This window comes from Eurosta solidaginis, chromosome 3 (genome assembly GCF_040869045.1).
Source record: "Eurosta solidaginis isolate ZX-2024a chromosome 3, ASM4086904v1, whole genome shotgun sequence".
NCBI classification, from domain to species: Eukaryota; Metazoa; Arthropoda; class Insecta; order Diptera; family Tephritidae; genus Eurosta; species Eurosta solidaginis.
The window spans coordinates 39,717,715-39,736,566 of record NC_090321.1 but is presented as its reverse complement, the minus strand read 5'-3'; the positions used below and the strand labels follow the sequence as shown (position 1 = coordinate 39,736,566).

Genomic DNA, 18,852 nt, shown 5'->3' with positions numbered 1-18,852 from the left:
ATAGGTAATACACACAGAATTTGATTTTTATATATAGATAGAGATGTTACAAGCACAAACTTCGGTGGAAAGCAGCGGAGCGTAACAAAGTTCTAGTAGGTCATTTCCACCACCCCAAAAAATTTAACACAATTTTTAACATAATTTAAGCACACAAATAGAATGATTGGAGTTTTAGAGAGCAAAAGTTAAAATTCTGAACACTTTAGCTGAATAAAAAGTGTACAAATAATTGTTAAATAACAAATACAGACAGGGGTAGTTTAACAAATTCTGCTGTGGTAAGTGGTGAATGTGAACTACTAGAATTTTGTGAAGCTTGCTTCATACGATTTTTCTTTCCTGCAACATCTCGATCTTAGAACTGCCACTGACTATAATAAATAAAACAACAACGAAGCATATTCCAACTGAAGAAATTCGAAATCCAGCAGTGACATACAAAATATTATACAGTGAAAACGAACGACAGCGCGCAGCCTAATCGTTGTGTAGGCAGGTCGTCGCTATCGATAATAAATGTGTCGTTTGTTTGGCGAAAAGGCACCGCTTTAGTTTTCAATGCGCAACCCGCCCCCCGTTTGGCAACGCGTGTAAAGCCATCGTGTTGCTTCCGCCACTGCACGTACGCTGATCGCAATGCTTTTGACCAGTTGGACGACGCGACTCATAACGTGATAATCGGGCGGCTGGCCGAACCGCAACTAAAAAAAAAGCCGAAATATATGGAAATTCTTCTTAAAAAAATATAGACTTCTTTAATTTAAAAAATTTCTTAAGTAGATGAAAATCAGTTTATTTTGAAATATTTTACTTGCAAATTTCGATGAAGTTAAGTGCTTTGGAATATTTTTTATAAATATCAATAGAGGTTCCCAAAAATATACTAAAATTTGGTTGGTGACAAAAATACAGATGTTCGCATGTAGTGATTGAAATATTTGAAATATGATATAATTTATTTTGATTTAAAATCAAGCAAAAAATATTAAAAAACTATCTCCAAAAAAAAAAAAAAACATTAAAATGTGTGCATATAACCAAAATTAATTAATATTGAGAAATATTCAATTAAATAAATAAATGAGCGAATCTTGAAAAAATTTTGCTGAAGAAAATGAAGAAAAAATTTAATTTTTTAACAAACCAGATTTAGTTGTAGATCGCGATTATCTTAGAATGACTGCATACAAGATTTTCCCCGGACACCCTAAAAATCGTGAGTTACGGGAAAAAACCGGGGTTTCATACCCTTGGACTAATGCGAGCCTATAATTTTGTTGCATGTAATCCGATTTTCAGTTATTTCCCGTATCGTATAAGAAGAGGTTTAGACCTTTCTCTCGTTTATCAAATTGGAAAAATGTTTTCTGATTTCGTCAACTTTGATGCTATCTGTATGCACTCATTTATAAGAAGACTATGCCAACCATGCATTCCATCAAAACAGGAAAATAATTATGAGTATAATGAGTATTAACTTTGTTATATACGCTAACAATTGACTGAGTTAATAAAAATTAAATGAAAAGAAAATAAAAAAAAACCTTGACCTATTGTAGCTTAAGTTTAAAAAAGGGCTCTTCAAAACTGAAACTGTGAATGTGTTAGTAAGAGTGTTATTATCGTAGTGGTAGTAGGTTTAGTCGCTGTACAAAGAGCAATGAAATAAGTCGAGCGACGAATTGTTTGGGGCGTGATTTCCGCAAGGTCAGTGAAACCGAGTCGGTAGTTTTATTTATGCTGGAAGAATCGCGCAAACTCGGCAACACTTTCCAGCGGAGGCCGCAACTTTAGCGAGTGAAACGGCAGGAGCATTTAATTGATACCTCTCTGCCGGGAAGCTATGGTCTACCGTAAAATCCCTATCAATTCGGACTTAGCACAACGACAAAATATCCATCACCTTTGGAGATTAGGTGCTGTCGTATGCGAATAAATTCGCCAACGCCATCTACACAGTGAGGCGAGAGTACTACGCATTAGGGAGAGAAATGAAACGCTGAACAAATAGCTTGTCTTGAATTCACAGAAACCTGGGCATCTTACCGAATGGGCCCAAGCTCCCAGGTATATAAGAATTCATCTGCATACGCATTATGAGGAAATAGTGCACCTGAGTATTTAGTCGTAAGTAGAAAAAAAGCTTAAAAAGGTCCTCAGTGATATACACAAAAATTCTGCGGACATTTATATCAGGTATTGCTCTGCGAACCTCGTTTTCAAAGATAAATATCCTGAAGTCGCAGAAGAGGAAATTAATCTTCCCAGGGAGATGCGCGTCACTCTAGCTCAACTTCGATTTGGATACTGTAAAATGTTAAAGTCTTACCTATCCAGAATCAACCCCGACATTCATAATTTATGTGTAGCTTGCAACGTGTCCCTATATTACCAACACCATCCATCTTTTTCATTATAATGTGAAATCATTATTGGGCAACATTTCAAAAGTATTTCGTAAGTTTGTTATACAAATTTGATTATATACGCGCTTGAGCTTTTGTTTGCAAAATGTGATATTTTAAATAAACGAAAGAGCGAAGCATTCACACGGCATTTGCACAATTGTGCTATGAAATGAAGAGCCGCCGTTTAGATTCACTCTTTGCAGACTAATATGACTGTAACTTTCACAGTTAGTCACCGATTTTGAACTTTTTTGCCAGTTTTTGATAGGAAAAACTGTATTCTTTAAAATCCGGTACACAGTTTTAAGAATATATGAAAATTTGTGTTTATTTACCCAACAAACCAATTATTAAAAATAAATTAGTTTGTTGGGTGAATACACACAAATTTCCAGACAAAGCCTAAAAAGTGTGTATGTCATTTTAAACAATGAAGTTTTGTCTATCCAAAACGGTAAAATGTTCAAAATCGGTTGGTAGCTACAAAAGCTAAAGTCATATTGGTCTCCAAAGGTTGTATCTGAATTCTTATTCGCTTTAATACAATTTTAATTTTCTTTATTTTTTTTTCAAATTTTGTTTTCGTTAAAATTTTGATAACTTAGTCAATTTTTTAACCAATATAAAAAAATTAATACTCATTAAACTCATAAATTGTTTCCAGTTTTGATGCATTTCAGGGTTGATGTAGTCATTTAAATTATTGCATAAAGATAGCAACAACAGTTGACGAAAACCGAAAAAACGTGAGAAAATATATGTTCATTAAGACAATTTTCAGAGTTGTGTTTTGTTTTCCTAGCTGATTCATATATCGTTAGAAAGCCATAAACCTCTTCTTATACAACTTGGAAAAAAACTAAAAATCGGGTTATAGCCACCAATAAAGGCTCGCAAGACTTCAAAGTTACGAAAAGCCATATTTTAGCCCGTAACTCACGGTTTTGGGGTGTATGGGGCAAATCTTGTATGCAGTCATTTTTAGATCCTCGAGATCTACTAGAAACATTGTCTGATATCCGTTATATTTTTTGACGTCACACAGTGTAATAATAACAAACAAAAAAAAAAAAAAAAAAAAGAGAAACAAAAAATAAAGTTTTAAGAAATTTTAGTGTAAAACGTTTGAAAACTAAAAAACTATTCCATGCAAATTTGAAAAAGTTGATGATTTAAAACTCTCGTGCACTTCTTCTCTTGTTTAAATGACGATCTATTTTCCATTTAATGTTAATTTAATTGCATACATTTCATTAATCTTACTTAAAAAACCTTTTTTAAATTTTTTTCATAAAATCAAATATTTTTTAGAACTATAAACTAAAAACTTTACTAAAAAACAATTTCATGGATATTATTATTAAGCTTAGCAAAAGAGGCTCTAACTTAAAAAAATATTGGGTTTAAAAGCAAAACTCTTCGTTCTCATTTCCACGGAAAAAACTTATTAGTAACGAGGCGTCAAAATGCAAGTTTTCGATAGTAACATGGTGAGTTTAAAATATTAATTTTTGGTTTATGTACAAGTGTTATTTTAAACAATATGTATTCATTCAATCTATGTGCGGTCCTCATGGGCCAGCTAGTTGAACCTTGACCTTTTTTTAATATAAATCGAGACTGGAACCGAAGCTACATAAATCTTTTCCAAAGTACAGTTGTCCCTTCATTTGCCCATTTTTGAATCACATTTTCTCTTTTTTCAAACACATTTTTCTTTTTCTCGAACACGTTGGCCCTTTTCTCAAAGAGCTTAAAAGGTTTAAGTACACCTGACATCGTTGCTGGGACGAACTGCGAAGCCAGAACTGGCACCAAAACTTAAACTTATTCCCAAACCAAAATCAAACCCAGCACAGCAAATGACCGACACCGAGTTTTGAACTGGGTAACTGAAATTAAGGGCTAGATTATGACTTGAAAATTTGCGTCGAAGTCGCTCACATTCATACTCACCACTGTATAATAGCAAAAATTTCATAAGGGCTCTCTGTTACTCACTGGGCATAAGGGTTTAATATTACTCACTGAAGTGAATGATTGCCCTTGTATGATAGGAACTTCATTTCACATGAGAAGAAATTATTTATTGCGTTACGACTTCTTCAATGAACCTCATAAAAAAGATAGTAAATTAGTTTTTCTGTATCCTGCTCGAATTAGAACTTACCCGCTTTGTTAGAAGATAATTTAAATAAATTCTTATCATTCGTGCTTGATTTGCTCTCTACGCATTTTGTCTCTCTTTTTCACATTCTCTCTTCTTCTTTCGCTCCTCTCCTACAGTCCTCTCTTTATGTCTCTATCTTTGCTCTTTATGCCTCTCTTTGGCACAATAATGCATTTGTGGCCACTTTTGCTCTTAAAGTCATATAAAGACGCTTATATTGATCACCCTCTAACACTTTTTATACTTTACCTATTACCTCACTTCACAAGTATAGCATGCTCTTCCTTTCTCTCTTCCACGGCACTGCTCTCTTTCTTTCACTCTTCATGTTCACTTTGCCCTTATTGAAATAATTTTGAGAAATTTATATTGCTCACCTCAGCATCTTCTTCCTTCTTGATTTCTTTAGCTTCAGAGCTCGCTCTCCACTCTTTCTACCACGTAATTTGCCCCTATTTATCTTTCTACCTTATTCTTTGTTAAATTTTTCCATTTTCTTAAATAATTTTAAAGTTTCTATTGCTCACCCTCACTTCCTCTATCCATGATTTCTCTTTTTCTCTTTCACATCACCTCAAATTTTTCTTACACTTCCTATCTTTCACCCACCCTCTAACTTCTCTACCCTCTCTACGACGGTGTTGTCTTCTCTCTGCTTCTACATTTATTTCGCTCTCTTTGCTACGTCTCCTTTGCTTATGCACTAAATGCATTAAGGAGAGCGCGATAGCTAAAGAGCAAAGGATTGTTTCAATCCTGAGTAGCGCTGCTGTTGTCGTTATTTAGACGATTAAAACATTACGTGAATTAAGGTGCTAGCCAAACCATTTCGAAAACCAGTTAATTTAACTGCGCTGAACCTTATAGATTATTCCACCCCCTCCCAACAAATGCCGAAAATTCCCCTCCTGTGCAAGCTTTATCTCAATAATTGTTTCGCGAATGTACTGCGAACAGAACTTGGGGAGCGAAATATCTGGACCTGTGGACTAGTTAGCTCGTTCATGGGTGACTTGAAACTTAAGAGGTAGTTAGATGGGCGTTTTGTATCTGGAACTCTGCTTGAGATGCAACTTCAAGCTGCCTGATCATTAAAGTATCTTCTAAGTGCAAGTTTCCGTGATTAAGGAATACTATCCTATACTAGTACGCTTAGAGAACTACCAACTGCTCTGATAGCCCAGCGATCTTTACAGCCAGAGCTTTACAACCTAAACTATGTTAAGATAAGGATAACCTGTGTCCCACGAAACTCTCAGGATAAGATCTTCAACCGCTGAATTCACTGAGCAAGGTGGAGTCTAAGCAATTCGAGTAGGAGGAAAGGCAATCTGTGTTCCTTTACAGATGGGCCTAGAGTAAACTTAGAAAATTCTGGAAAGACACAACTTCTTGCAGTTAGGGTAGATATTTATTGCTCTGAGTGGATAGTAGAAGACCTTGTGAAATATCATTGGGCTGCTGGCAGAAGTTAAACATGCATACCAAGTATTGAAAGGAGACACGGTCGTATACAAAGCTGTTCGACTTATTAACACCGTTATATTAGCTCCACTTATTATACTCAGTTAAGCAGAGCTCACAGAGTATAATAACTTTGATTGGATAACGGTTGGTTGTACAGGTATAAAGGAATCGAAATAGATATAGACCTCCATATATCAAAATCATCAGTATCGAAAAAAAAATTTGATTGAGCCATGTCCGTCCGTCCGTCCGTCCGTTAACACGATAACTTGAGTAAATTTCGAGGTATCTTGATGAAATTTGGTGGTAAGTTCCTGGACACTCATCACAGGTCGCTATTTAAAATGAACGAAATCGCACTATAACTACGCCCACTTTTTCGCTATCGAAAATTTCGAAAAACACAAAAAGTGCGATAATTCATTACCAAAGACGGATAAAGCGATGAAACTTGGTAGGTAAGTTGAACTTATGACGCAGAATAGAAAATTAGTAAAATTTTGGACAACGGGCATGGCACCGCCCACTTTTAAAAGAAGGTAATTTAGAAGTTTTGCAAGCTGTAATTTGGCAGTCGTTGAAGATATCATGATGAAATTTGGCAGGAACGTTACTCCTATTACTATATGTACGCTTAATAAAAATTAGCAAAATCGGAGAAGGACCACGCCCACTTTAAAAAAAATTTTTTTTTTAAGTAAAGTTTTAACAAAAATTTTATTATCTTTACAGTATATAGGTAAATTATGTCAACATTCAACTCCAGTAATGATATGGTGCAACAAAATACAAAAATAAAAGAAAATTTCAAAATGGGTGTGGCTCCGCCCTTTTTCGTTTAATTTGTCTAGGATACTTTTACCGCCATAAGTCGAACAAAAATTAACCAATCCTTTTGAAATTTGGTAGGGGCATAGATTTTATGACGTTAACTGTTTTCTGTGAAAATGGGCGAAATCGGTTGATACGCCCAGTTTTTATACACAGTCGTCCGTCTGTCCTTCCACATGGCCGTTAACACGATAACTTGAGCAAAAATCGATATATCTTTAATGAACTTAGTTCACGTGCTTACTTGAACTCACTTTATCTTGGTATGAAAAATGAACGAAATCCGACTATGACCACGCCCATTTTTTCGATATCGAAAAATTAAAAAAATGCCACAATTCTATACCAAATACGAAAAAAGGGATGAAACATGGTAAGGTAATTGGATTGTTTTATTGACGCGAAATATAACTTTAGAAAAAACTTTATAAAATGGTTGTGACACCTACCATATTAAGTAGAAGAAAATGAAAAAGTTCTGCAGAGCGAAATAAAAAACCCTTAAAATCTTGGCAGGTATTACATATATAAATAAATTAGCGGTATCCAACAAATGATGTTCTGGGTCACCCTGGTCCACATTTTGGTTGATATCTGGAAAACGCCTTCACATATATAACTACCACCACTCCCTTTTAAAACTCTCATTAATACCTTTAATTTGATACCCATAATGTACAAACGCATTCTAGAGTCAACCCTGATCCACCTTTATGGCTATATCCCTAAATGGCGTCCACCTATAGAACTATGGCCCACTCCCTCATAAAATACTCTTTAGTGCCTTTCGTTTGATACACATGCCATAAAAACACATTCCAGGGTTTCCCTCGGTTCATTTTCCTACATGGTTATTTTCCCTTATGTTGTCAACATAGCTCTCAACTGAGTATGTAATGTTCGGTTACACCCGAACTTAACCTTCCTTACTTGTTTTATTTATATTTATCTTAAAAATATACAGCCGATTATTTGGAGATTACGAATGGGATAAGATTATTGTTCAGCCCCATTCATGAAAGATATGAACTCTTCGGCACAGCGGAAGTCAGTCCCGTCCTTATTTGTTTTTATTTAAAATTTAGACATACAAATAACTGAGAGAGCACAATATTTAGGTTTTCAATTCTTAGGAAGCCAAATTTATCTAGTGGCTCAATAATTCGGCCTCCAGACAACGACTCCTAAATCGTTGCTCACTGCAATTTATACGGGCGACTATAAATAAACGAAAATACAATTTATTAATCACCTTCTAACAATAAACTCAGTGAACCCATTATATACAAATTTTAAACGCTAAAATACTAAAAAATTTGCAATAAATCAATACAAACATTTATGCAACGCAGATTTGAAAGCATTCATGCATTAAGCGAAACAATTAAAATACAAAATATTTGAAATTGAAATTTGGATTTTGAATATTTTATGACATTTTCGCACTTAAGTAAATTATTGATTGATATATTGATTTTACCGATTGAATGCTTTTATGATTTTACAATGAAAATGGCGCAATTCTAAATCATGCATAAAATAATTAGAAACAAGTAAGGGCGGGACTGTATTCGGCTGCGCCGAAGGATTCATACCTTTCATGAATGGGGCTGAACAATAATCTTATCCCATTCGTAATATTATTTACTTTGTGTGAGGTAAAGTTTCACGTTTTTCGTGTTCTGCATGAAATAGCTTTGACCTTGAATCACTTATGTCAATAATATATGCCGCAAGCATCAGTATTAGATGAAATTTGAAGCTTTTAGCCGTTAAATAGGGGGCAGAAATGACAGTTTATATCGGGTATATAATATATATGCAAGGGGTATATAATATATACACAATCTCTATGATTTTAGACAATAATATATGCTATATACGTAAGGATTCGTTAAAATTGGAAGCCTCTAGCTCTTAAAATGGGGCAGTAATTACGAAAATTTCTTATCTGAACAATCGGTTGTGGGGGATATATACTATATATACGACCGATCTCATCAATTTTTTCAGACAACAATATGTGCAATATACGAAAGCATATGGTGAAGTTCGAAGCTTGAATCTGATAAACTGAGGAAGATTTGACGAAAATTACCTTTTCTGAAAATCGGTTGTATGGGGTATATATGGTATAAGGGTCCGATTTGACCGGCTCCGACAAATATCTAGTCGGATAACTAATTATTCCGGCTCACTAAATTTTATCACGATATATCAAAAATTTAGAGACTAGTTTGCATACAAACAGAACCACGAACAGACGGATATGAATAAATTAACTCAGCACTTCATCCTGATCATTTGGGTACACTTATTGGTGGGTCTATCTCTTCTCCTTTAAGGACTTACAATTTTGACAAACTAAATAATTTTCATGAAAGTTTTAAAAAAGAAATCGGCTTTATTAGCAGAGCACCGGCTGGGGTTATAACAAAATTATTCTTTATGTTTTTCTTTATTTTTTTGTTTTCTTAAAAATTACATACGTGTCTACATATTATAATACATACATTTGTTTATACTTAGAATGAATTTAATAAATTATTTCTCTGCTTGTACTTAAAACATTTATGTATGTAAATGCTTGCAACCATTAAATTTTGTGACCCACTTGGCTTATAGCCATTTTATTTATGCTGTGCTCTTGTGCTTACATGCAAATATGTTTTTACATACATATGTATATATTTAATGGTAAATACATATATATCAACATATATTTGCACACACTTTTCTAAATTGTTTGTGTTTTTTTTTTTACTTTTTGTACAATTAACTACACAAAGTCAGCTCACTCAAATGCTTTAGGCTAAACCAATTTTTCGTAATAATGAACAATGATAAAGAAAGCGAAAAGTAAAATAAATATTATTCCTTGCCGGCCGGCTTTCGAGGCTTTATGATTATAGACAAAATTGTGCATTTGTCTTATTCATGTGTTATCGATATTAATTGCTAACATAAATAATGCAGCCAGATAATTGTGTGTTTTTTGTAAGATTTTTTTTTTTTTGTTTAAAGTCTCGCAGTTTTTCCTATCGAGTTGTATTGTATGTAAAAAAATTGCATGAGCACAATTTTTTTGTAAAAAACTTATTTGTATATCTATATGCTATCATTTAGGTTTTGATTTCGGGTACTAAAATGTTTTAATATTAATCTGCTTTTTGATTTAATTTTTTCCTACCACCCCGCGGACAAACGAGCAGTTTGTTTTGGACCATCGGGTTCAATATTTGGAACGATTGGTTGATGTAGCAAAGAAACTTGGCACATAAAATGACGCTTTCGAATTTTAAATTGATATATTATTACTAACAACTAAATGTTCTCAATTCAAAATGACGCTTTCCCATTTACTATTGACTTTTTCCATTTACAAATGATGCTTACCCATTTATTATTGACTTTTCCCATTTACGAATGATGCTTACCTATTTACTGTTGCCTTTTTTTAATTCTCAAATGACGCTTTCATTCTAGCAGCAAAGTGACGCTTCCGTAAATCCATTTAACCCTTCTCATTTCCATATGACGTTATCTCATTTAAATGTGACTGCCCTCATATCGAATGGACAATACCGCATTTTCAATTAACTGCTCTTATTTCCATATGATGATTAAAATTGACTCTTTCGAAGTTTTATTATATGCTTCCTTATTAACAAGTGACTATTCTCACAAAAAAGTACCGCTTTCTCATTTATAATAGATTGTTCGCATTTCCTTGTAACGTTTCAACTGATTATTCTCAACTGCAAAGGACGCTCCCGCATTTTCGTTTGATCCTTTCTTATTTACAATTGACTTTTTAAATATTGAAGTGACGCTTTCGTTTTTACAATAGGGTCTTCAAATTTCCATGTGACGCTTTCCCAATGTCAACTGAATATTTTCATATTTCAATTGCAAATAACGCTTTCCAACAATCGTTTGATGCCTTCTCATTTGTAGTTGACAACTCGCATGTCGAAGTGATTATTCTCAATTGCATACCACCCTAGTCCATACTCAACTTGCTATTTTCACACCTATAGGCATTAACAAAGAATATAATTAACATTTTCTCTAGTCTTTCTAGGTTTAGAGCAGGGGTGTGCGTTACATTGCACATTGTGCTCTCAATACATATGCGTTAAGACAATGAATTAAAATTTTTGTAGACCTATGACTTAGAGCGCGATTGACCTAAGAGTAGGTTAGGCCGATCTTCTGTGCCAATTCGCATATCGCTCCTTTTTAGTTTTTCCTACAAATTGGCAAGGCGGGACTACATGTTTTATGCCGACTCCGAAAAACAATTTTTTATGTTTCTTTGATGTTTTGTCCGGAGACCTGCGTTGTAGTAGGCGGAGCACGCTTGCACGCACCAGACCAAGGCAGCCGAATTGAACATTATTTGCGGTATAGTCTCGTCTGTAATTTTTGTAGTTGTTATAGCATCAAAAACACTCTCGAAGGCGCAAGGAATAATACGGACAAATGCATTCCTACTAGCCCGACTGTGTTGTGAACGATGTTTTTGACCTCTTGAACCCTCTGTGGATTTTAGTCCTCCTTTACGGCAGGCATTCTAACGGTGTTAATATTTTTAGCCCATTAATTCGCTGGGGCCAAGCAAGCTGCCATTTTTTCATATGCGTTCCGTTAGTACAATTGCCAATAAATACTGCTATAAACGTAGGGAAAATACTTATTGCCTCGTTGCAAAGGAAATGCTTTTTGACCCGATCCTTTTTTACCTGCATAATTTAAAAATATGTTAAGAAGTTTCTATTGCTCATTATTACTATTCTCTATTCTCTTTTTAACCACTTCTTTTCTATTCTCCCGGTATGTATATCTTTATACTCCTCTCTGTTTCTTTTGTTTTCCAGTAACAACTATCATTTATTCCGTTTCTGCTTTTCCATTTCCCCCTTCTTCTCAATGTCAGTTCCTAATCCAATCTCAGCGTCATTTTCATGTTCCCCCCATAAATTCAAAAAAAAAAATTTAGGAACACATTTTTTCAATTAGGAAAAAATTTATCATAACAATAATAATGATAAAATTATAGTTAGGCCTTGAGCTCGATTCGAACCCGCGATCTTACAAATCAGCAGGCCAATATAACAACAAAAATTGTAAATTCATTTGAAAAAGATAAACGCGAAAAAAAATTAATTAATTACATGCTTGTTATTGCACACAATTCAAAATTTTAGATTGTACTACTTTTCTTTATACTGTGATGAATAATCTCGATCTGCATTGTCATCTTCATCGCTTCCTCCATCTGCATCTCCATTATCTTCTCTTTATGGCTATCCATCTCTATATCTATCTCCATCTACATATCAGTCTCCATCTGTATCCCTTCTCACTCACCATCTACATATCTACTCTTTACCCATCTTCCTCCCCTTCTTAGTTTTCCTAGCCTTCCCTCTTACGCTTCGTCGTTCTTACATCCTGCTTATTTTCTTTTGCTCTCATATGTATATCACTGCCTTCTCACTCTCGGTCCCTCTGATATCTTGATCACTACATCCTTGCTCTGATATTCTTTTCATTTTCTCATCAGTATCAATCGCTCTCCCACCCCTATAACTCACGCCTAACTCTCGGTCTCACCATCAGTTTTGCTCCAGGTCTGCAACTCCTTGAAAGGGTTGCGCTACACAACTCCCTAAATCATTTATTTAAGTCACCTCATACGACACGCATACCTGTCGCTGCACAGTGTTTCGTGTAGAAGAAGCTAGCTGGACAAAGTTAATTTATGAGATTTTCCGTTTCATATGCAGTCATTTATTACAACTACGTCATTTTTTTCAGCCATATGTTCTTTTTTCTTATTTTTTTCCGAAATTTTTTGCTTATTTCATATACAGTAGCTCATGTGAAAAAGTGACATAGATCCAAAAAAATTTAAAGGACTTAAGAATATTACTTTATTGTACTTAAATTGAATGGAATACAAATCTCAATACTCTAAAAAATTTTAAAAATTCGGAAAAAAAATTAAAATTTTTTATGAAAATTCGTCGAATTTTTTAAATATAATTTAGTTTTTGTTATAGATCGTGACAAGCGAAAGCGAAAATTGTAAGAATTATCCAAGAAGAGGTGTCTACTTATTTATGTGAGTGACTGTACATATGTATGTACATACATGTTTTGTATTTATTTGAGTATTTATCCTGGCACTACAATTTTTACAGAATTATTTTATAGTACCACTCAGGAATGTAAAAGTGAATTACAATAATAATAATAACAATGAAAATAATTAAATTAATTATGTGAAAATTACTTATTACAAAAACTTAAAAGTAAAGTATCATACAAAGTAGAAAAGACAATAGATTTAAATTGAATAAAACCTGATCCAACAAAAAGTTATAGGGTAGGTTATCTTTTATAATTATGTTATTATTCGCTATCATCACTTTCATTGGATGAGTCACTTGTGGAATAGTCATGAGCATCAGCAACACTATTGTGAAAGCTTGAAACAACTGGGGTATTTATTGACTCCTCAACATTATCGGGGGACAGTAAATTTAAGACTTCTGAAGTCAGACTTTTAAATTTTGTCTTAGGTATTTCCCTAAAACTGTTAACTAAAGGATCCGATGTTATAAGCAACATATTCATAAGATCTCTATTCGTGGCTTCACGCGACTGCTTTTGTGTGTTATCAGCCCTGAATCGTCTCCAATCTTTGTTACGGGCTTCCTGTGCTTCCTCGGAAAGTTGAACAATAGGTAAAATTGCTGATTTTATAATATCAGTACTATGCACTAAGAATTTATGAACTGTAACAGGCATATTAAGCCATGGATTGAGATCTATGTATAGTTTTTTAGTACCGACCGCAAATTTTTCAAATTTTTGGATATTTATATTTTACCCAGATGCTAATGCGTGAAGGAGAGTGTCGAATCTTTTGATGAGCGTTACATCCAATCCCGTAATCTCAGCACTAGCCTCAGAATTTTTGAAAAACCTACGAGCAGTGTTGCCGTCATTGGTATTGCCGAAACCTGGTTTTGGTTTATCTTCATCATGAAGTCAATGATCTTCGCCTTTGCTTTTGGTGTGATCTTGTTGACCTTGCGCGTTTATTTTTGTATGTTTTTTGGCTACGTGCTTGTTCCCAGGGAATTGGTTTTGCCGTTTGTAGATCAGCTTTAAAGGTTCAAATATCTCGTCGGAGCTGGTACGTACATACATCCTGTTTGATATGTAGAGATAACTAAATCTACAAAAAAAAAAATTAAAAATAGATGTGCAAAGAATTCGCAATGGTTTTTTCTTTCGACTATTAGAGAATACTTGCGACTATAACATATGTAAAATTTAGCCCGGATGTCGGCGGATGTATGTAACTTTTTTGTTCCTAAAGTTAAAAATACAGAGAAAAAATACCTTTTCTTCTTAATAACGGAATGTTAAATATACTGAAAATACTCTTATTGCGAAATAATTACTATTAAAAAATTTTCTTACCTTCGAACTTAGAATCCATCAAAAAAATTATGTAAAAGTGTTCACTTAAAAGAAATATGAATCTTAATATTCAACAAGAATTTTGCAAATTAATCAATGCATTTTACGGCCACTCCTGCCTTCTTACTTCAATTACTCAATATATATGAGCAAAAATATCAAAAAAAAAGCAAAAATCCCGTTATTTTGTTTGTTTTCTTTCATTTCTCATTACACTTTTCTTGGAATAAGAACTTTGTTTTTGTCTAGCTAGCTTGTTCTACACGAAACACTGTGCGCTACTACTTCTATATCACTGTCTTCGCCGCATATACATACTTTTTTTTTCTTTCTTGTATACCTATTGAAGCATACTAATAACAAGTTTTCCATCTTTTTTATTTTTTATTTTCATATCATATTCCAGTATTATCTCCACACTTCCATAAATTTTCCATCTTAGAAATTATAATAATATGAAATGTTTCTTTTGATGTATTTCTTTTCATTGTAAACTCTTATATAATGTCAACGCTGGCAAATAAGATTTTCTTGTTTCCCTCTTTAAACTGGGTTAAACAAGCTCAGTGTGCGCTGACAACGAAATTTACTTAAGATCTAAATGGATTATGCTATTTTTGGCTTATATGCCAAGTTAGAATAGACAGCAACTAAAGAAAACGCACTTTGTCATACAAATATAGACACATAAGCACACATACTCATAGAGAAGCGTGAAGGTGCAATTTGTATTTAAACATAAAAATGAATAGAAGAAGAAAATTTTGTATGCATAAAAGAAAATGTAAGGAGATTGAAAATTAGCTATTAGTGATGTGGTGCCATTTATTAAAGAATATTTTCAATATAATAATAATAATAAATAATTATTAATTATTGCTGATAAATTTAACTCTAGCTAAATGCGGACATCAAAATGTCATTCTCAGATTCAGAATTTCCCAACCCAAAGACGTTTGGTACATTATCATTCCAAGCGCACCACTGGTTGTCCTAAGACTGCTCGGCGTTCACCTATATGTCGTGTGAGCGCAGCGACAGTGGTCGGTAAAAATTAAAATGTAAGTGTATTAGAGAGAGCGGGAGCATCCCCGTAGGAAATTAAATTTCAAATTGCAACATGCAAATGATATAAACCAAAAACAGAGTATATCAAAATTTTTGGAATCTTTATTTTTGAATCAGAAATAGTTTAAAATATTCCCAAGTGCCTTTATTCATCAATCATTTGGAATGCAAATGCACAAAAAATTTGGTTAGTTAAAGCGGTTAAACAGGCCAGCCTAATAATGATCATAATGACTTTTCTTACCCTACCCAAAATAATTACGCGTTGCGACAATTTAAAACATGTATATATGCAAGCGTCAAACCGAAATGTCACGCAGACAAAAAATTGTTAATCAAATTAGCTTTTTATGCAGTAAATTCAATTTCTGTTGCTCTAATACAATTTGTATGTGCTGAGAAATTTTTAAAAGAAAACTACCGCCATGCGTTTTTATTAGGTAATACGGGAAACAGCGCAAAATGGTACCGATGGTACCGTAACCAGAGAAGTACAAAATGTTTGAAAAATATGTGGCTGACTTGCAAAAAAAAAAAAAACATAAAAATACCTTCAGGCTAATTTTTGACTATTCTGCCCATTTTTTGCAATGCAGAAGTTTATAATTTTATTTTATTATTATTATTATTATTTCTTTTTTTGAGTAGGAAAAAAGTTAATTCAGCTACAGCTTTTTGGAAAATAGTTAAATAAAAACTCATATTAGTTTGAAGGATTACTCTTGACATATACAAAACGTGAAAACCCAAGCCCAAAGACGTCTGATAGATAAGTTGATTATATAAACTATTTCTCACAAGGAAAGATTTGTGCAACAGCAGTGTGCAGTACTTATTCATTGCCGTCTCGCTAACGACTGAACGATGGAGAGTAAGAATATGTGTGAAGCAAATCTTGCTCAATTGAGATATGGCGCACCGACCACTGCATTAAGCTGAAGACATTGGTGCTTTTTCGGTAACCGTATCGGTAACCTTATAACAGCTGATTCGACCAACCTTATGAGAATCAATGCAATTGATTATTGGTGCCGCTAAGGTCGTAACCGCATCGTAGGCAACCAATTGATTTTTGGTTTACCGTCGTAACGATAAACAGCTGATTACATTACGGATACGACTACAGCGATACGACATACGGTACCAATGACTCCCGCTTTAAAGCAAGCAATTAATCAGTTTTAGCCTATACTTCTAGCAGTAAATCTCTCATGAGTGAAATCAATGTTCAAACATATTACATGTAAACACATACTACTAAACAAAAATTGCACTTGTATTCGGATCTTTGCTGGCGTTGTGTACCACTAAGTTGCTGTTGGTAATAAGTTTTTACGAGATTGCCACCTCTTTGAAACATTATTACAGATATGTCAACATGGCAACTAGTATAACACAAATGGTATTTTGCGTCGTTTTCCTCTAGCAAGATTATCACCTAGCCTAACTCGATAGCTTTACCAAAATTCCAAATTGCAAGCAAATCGCATTTTACACTATTTTATTTAGAATAGGTCGGCCCCTGGTCCATTTTCCGGAATGAAAATTTCCACAAATACTATCTTTGTCAAAGAGATTCTTCTGTATCGAATTTCAAGCAAATCGCACATAAATAAAACGTTTTGGAATTGGTCCCCTTCACGGAAGGAAAAGTTTCTCAAACATTGAGCTAGTCACGGAAGTACCCCTATACAAAATTTCAAGCAAATCGCACCATACACTATTCTATTTAAATATGGTCATCACTTGTCCACTGCCCGTAGTGAAAAGTCTCTCAAATATCATCTTTGTCAAAGAATTACTTTTTTTACCGAACTTCAAGCGAATCGCATCATTAATATAATTGTTTTGAAGAGGTCGGCCTTGGTTCACTTCCCCGACCAAATTGTGAATCCAAAGCATCCTCAAACCCCTTGAATTTTGTGTCACATTTTTTAAGGATTCGCTCTCATCAATTTTTCGTAGTGCACCTGAAGCAGTATAACTTCAAAATCATCTTTGACCACCTCTTTGCAGACGTTGTTCCATTTTGGTTTCAGTCACCAAGCCATCTCCAAGATCGAGGTGTTAGTGCTGTCTATTATCTCCCGATGGGAAATGTGTACCGAGAATGGCATCAATGCATTCTTCACTACTACGTCACCATTTTCCGTTCTCTTAAGATACTTAGAGAGCAACCTCTGTTATATGCAGTTATGATTGTTTTTGATGGAATTACATTGCATTTTTTCAATTCTTCCATATTGGTAACCTCTTTGTCCCAGTTTTGTTTCTACACGTTTCTTGAATTTGGTCCAGTTCGTTTTCTTGGCGTTTCTAAATGATTTTACGTTATCATCCCTCTTTAGGGGGATGCTGAATGATGTACGCTTGGTCGTAGAAGCTTGGTCTAGCAAAAACCATCCAACAATATCTCGATATATCACGTTCAAAGCTCAATGTAATATCAAGAACATATCTGTAATATCAAGAACATATCTGAATGTTGTAGTAACATATTGTAACGAATTTACTGCAATTCCCCTTGTTTGTAATCTTCTGCTAACGTTCGTATCGCTAAACTGTTGAATAAATAACTCCAATATTGAATAATGGAAAAATGGCCTTTATTAAAGTACTTCACAATAACACTTATACTTTGCAACTAGCTTGCTTAATAACCAAACTGACTGACAGCTTAAATGAAACTGAATTCCAGCGCCTCTACATTTGTTGCCTTTTATACTCACTGATTTCCTCGTTCGCATCTTCTAGGCGCTTCCATTTCCGGAATCTACTAGTTGTCCATGAGCTCTCAAATTTCTCAGCTGTAACTACAATTGAACGATTTTATAGCTTCTCTCATTGCATACTTTCAGGAGTATCTCAGATATATGCATGTGGTTGTGCCTTGCTTCTCAGCTGCGTGTACCTACATATATTGAGACATAATGATTTATTCGTTTATGTAGATATAAGTGACTGTCTGCTTTATTTTTGTTGTGACTTCATTTACTTAGCATCAGACTAGGGATGTGAGTATCACTTAGTGTCACTCATATTCGTCACAATATGTATGTAGAGACACTATGCCTGTTGACTCTCAGCAAATTTCTGGCAAGGTTGAAATAAAATAGAAACTCGCTTCTTTCATTTGTTTCGCCTCCTCCCCCACGCATTGTCGTGCGCATTTGTATCAGCGCCTATGATCAACCGGCCTTCTTTGTTTTTTTTTCTTAAATCAGTTTTTTATTTCACTTTTTTATTATTTTATTAATTTTAAGTGCTTCCAATGATATTTGCACTGAAATTTTTTCAGCCGAGCAATTTGAAAAGCAAACGCAATTTTCAAATTACCCATAGAATACTCGTGCTTATGTTGAAGGCATTTATCATGTACCATCATATGAAAATATCGTACTTTTT

General features: G+C 34.2%; 1 protein-coding gene across 4 annotated transcripts in view; it reads left to right on the top strand.

The window, feature by feature from the left end:
* The first annotated feature begins 584 nt into the window (after positions 1-584).
* LOC137243594 (D-beta-hydroxybutyrate dehydrogenase, mitochondrial) overlaps positions 585-18,852 on the top strand; it is a 238,220-nt gene continuing 219,952 nt past the window's right edge. The window contains exons 1-2 of one of the 4 annotated variants that reach the window (XM_067771445.1): positions 585-779; positions 3,723-3,901. In XM_067771445.1, the coding sequence (XP_067627546.1) occupies positions 3,878-3,901 (24 nt within the window). In that variant the 5' untranslated portion in view covers positions 585-779; positions 3,723-3,877. Of the gene's footprint in view, positions 918-3,722; positions 3,902-18,852 lie in introns of all 4 variants that reach the window. The other 3 variants (XM_067771446.1, XM_067771443.1, XM_067771444.1) reach the window with 3 other exon arrangements.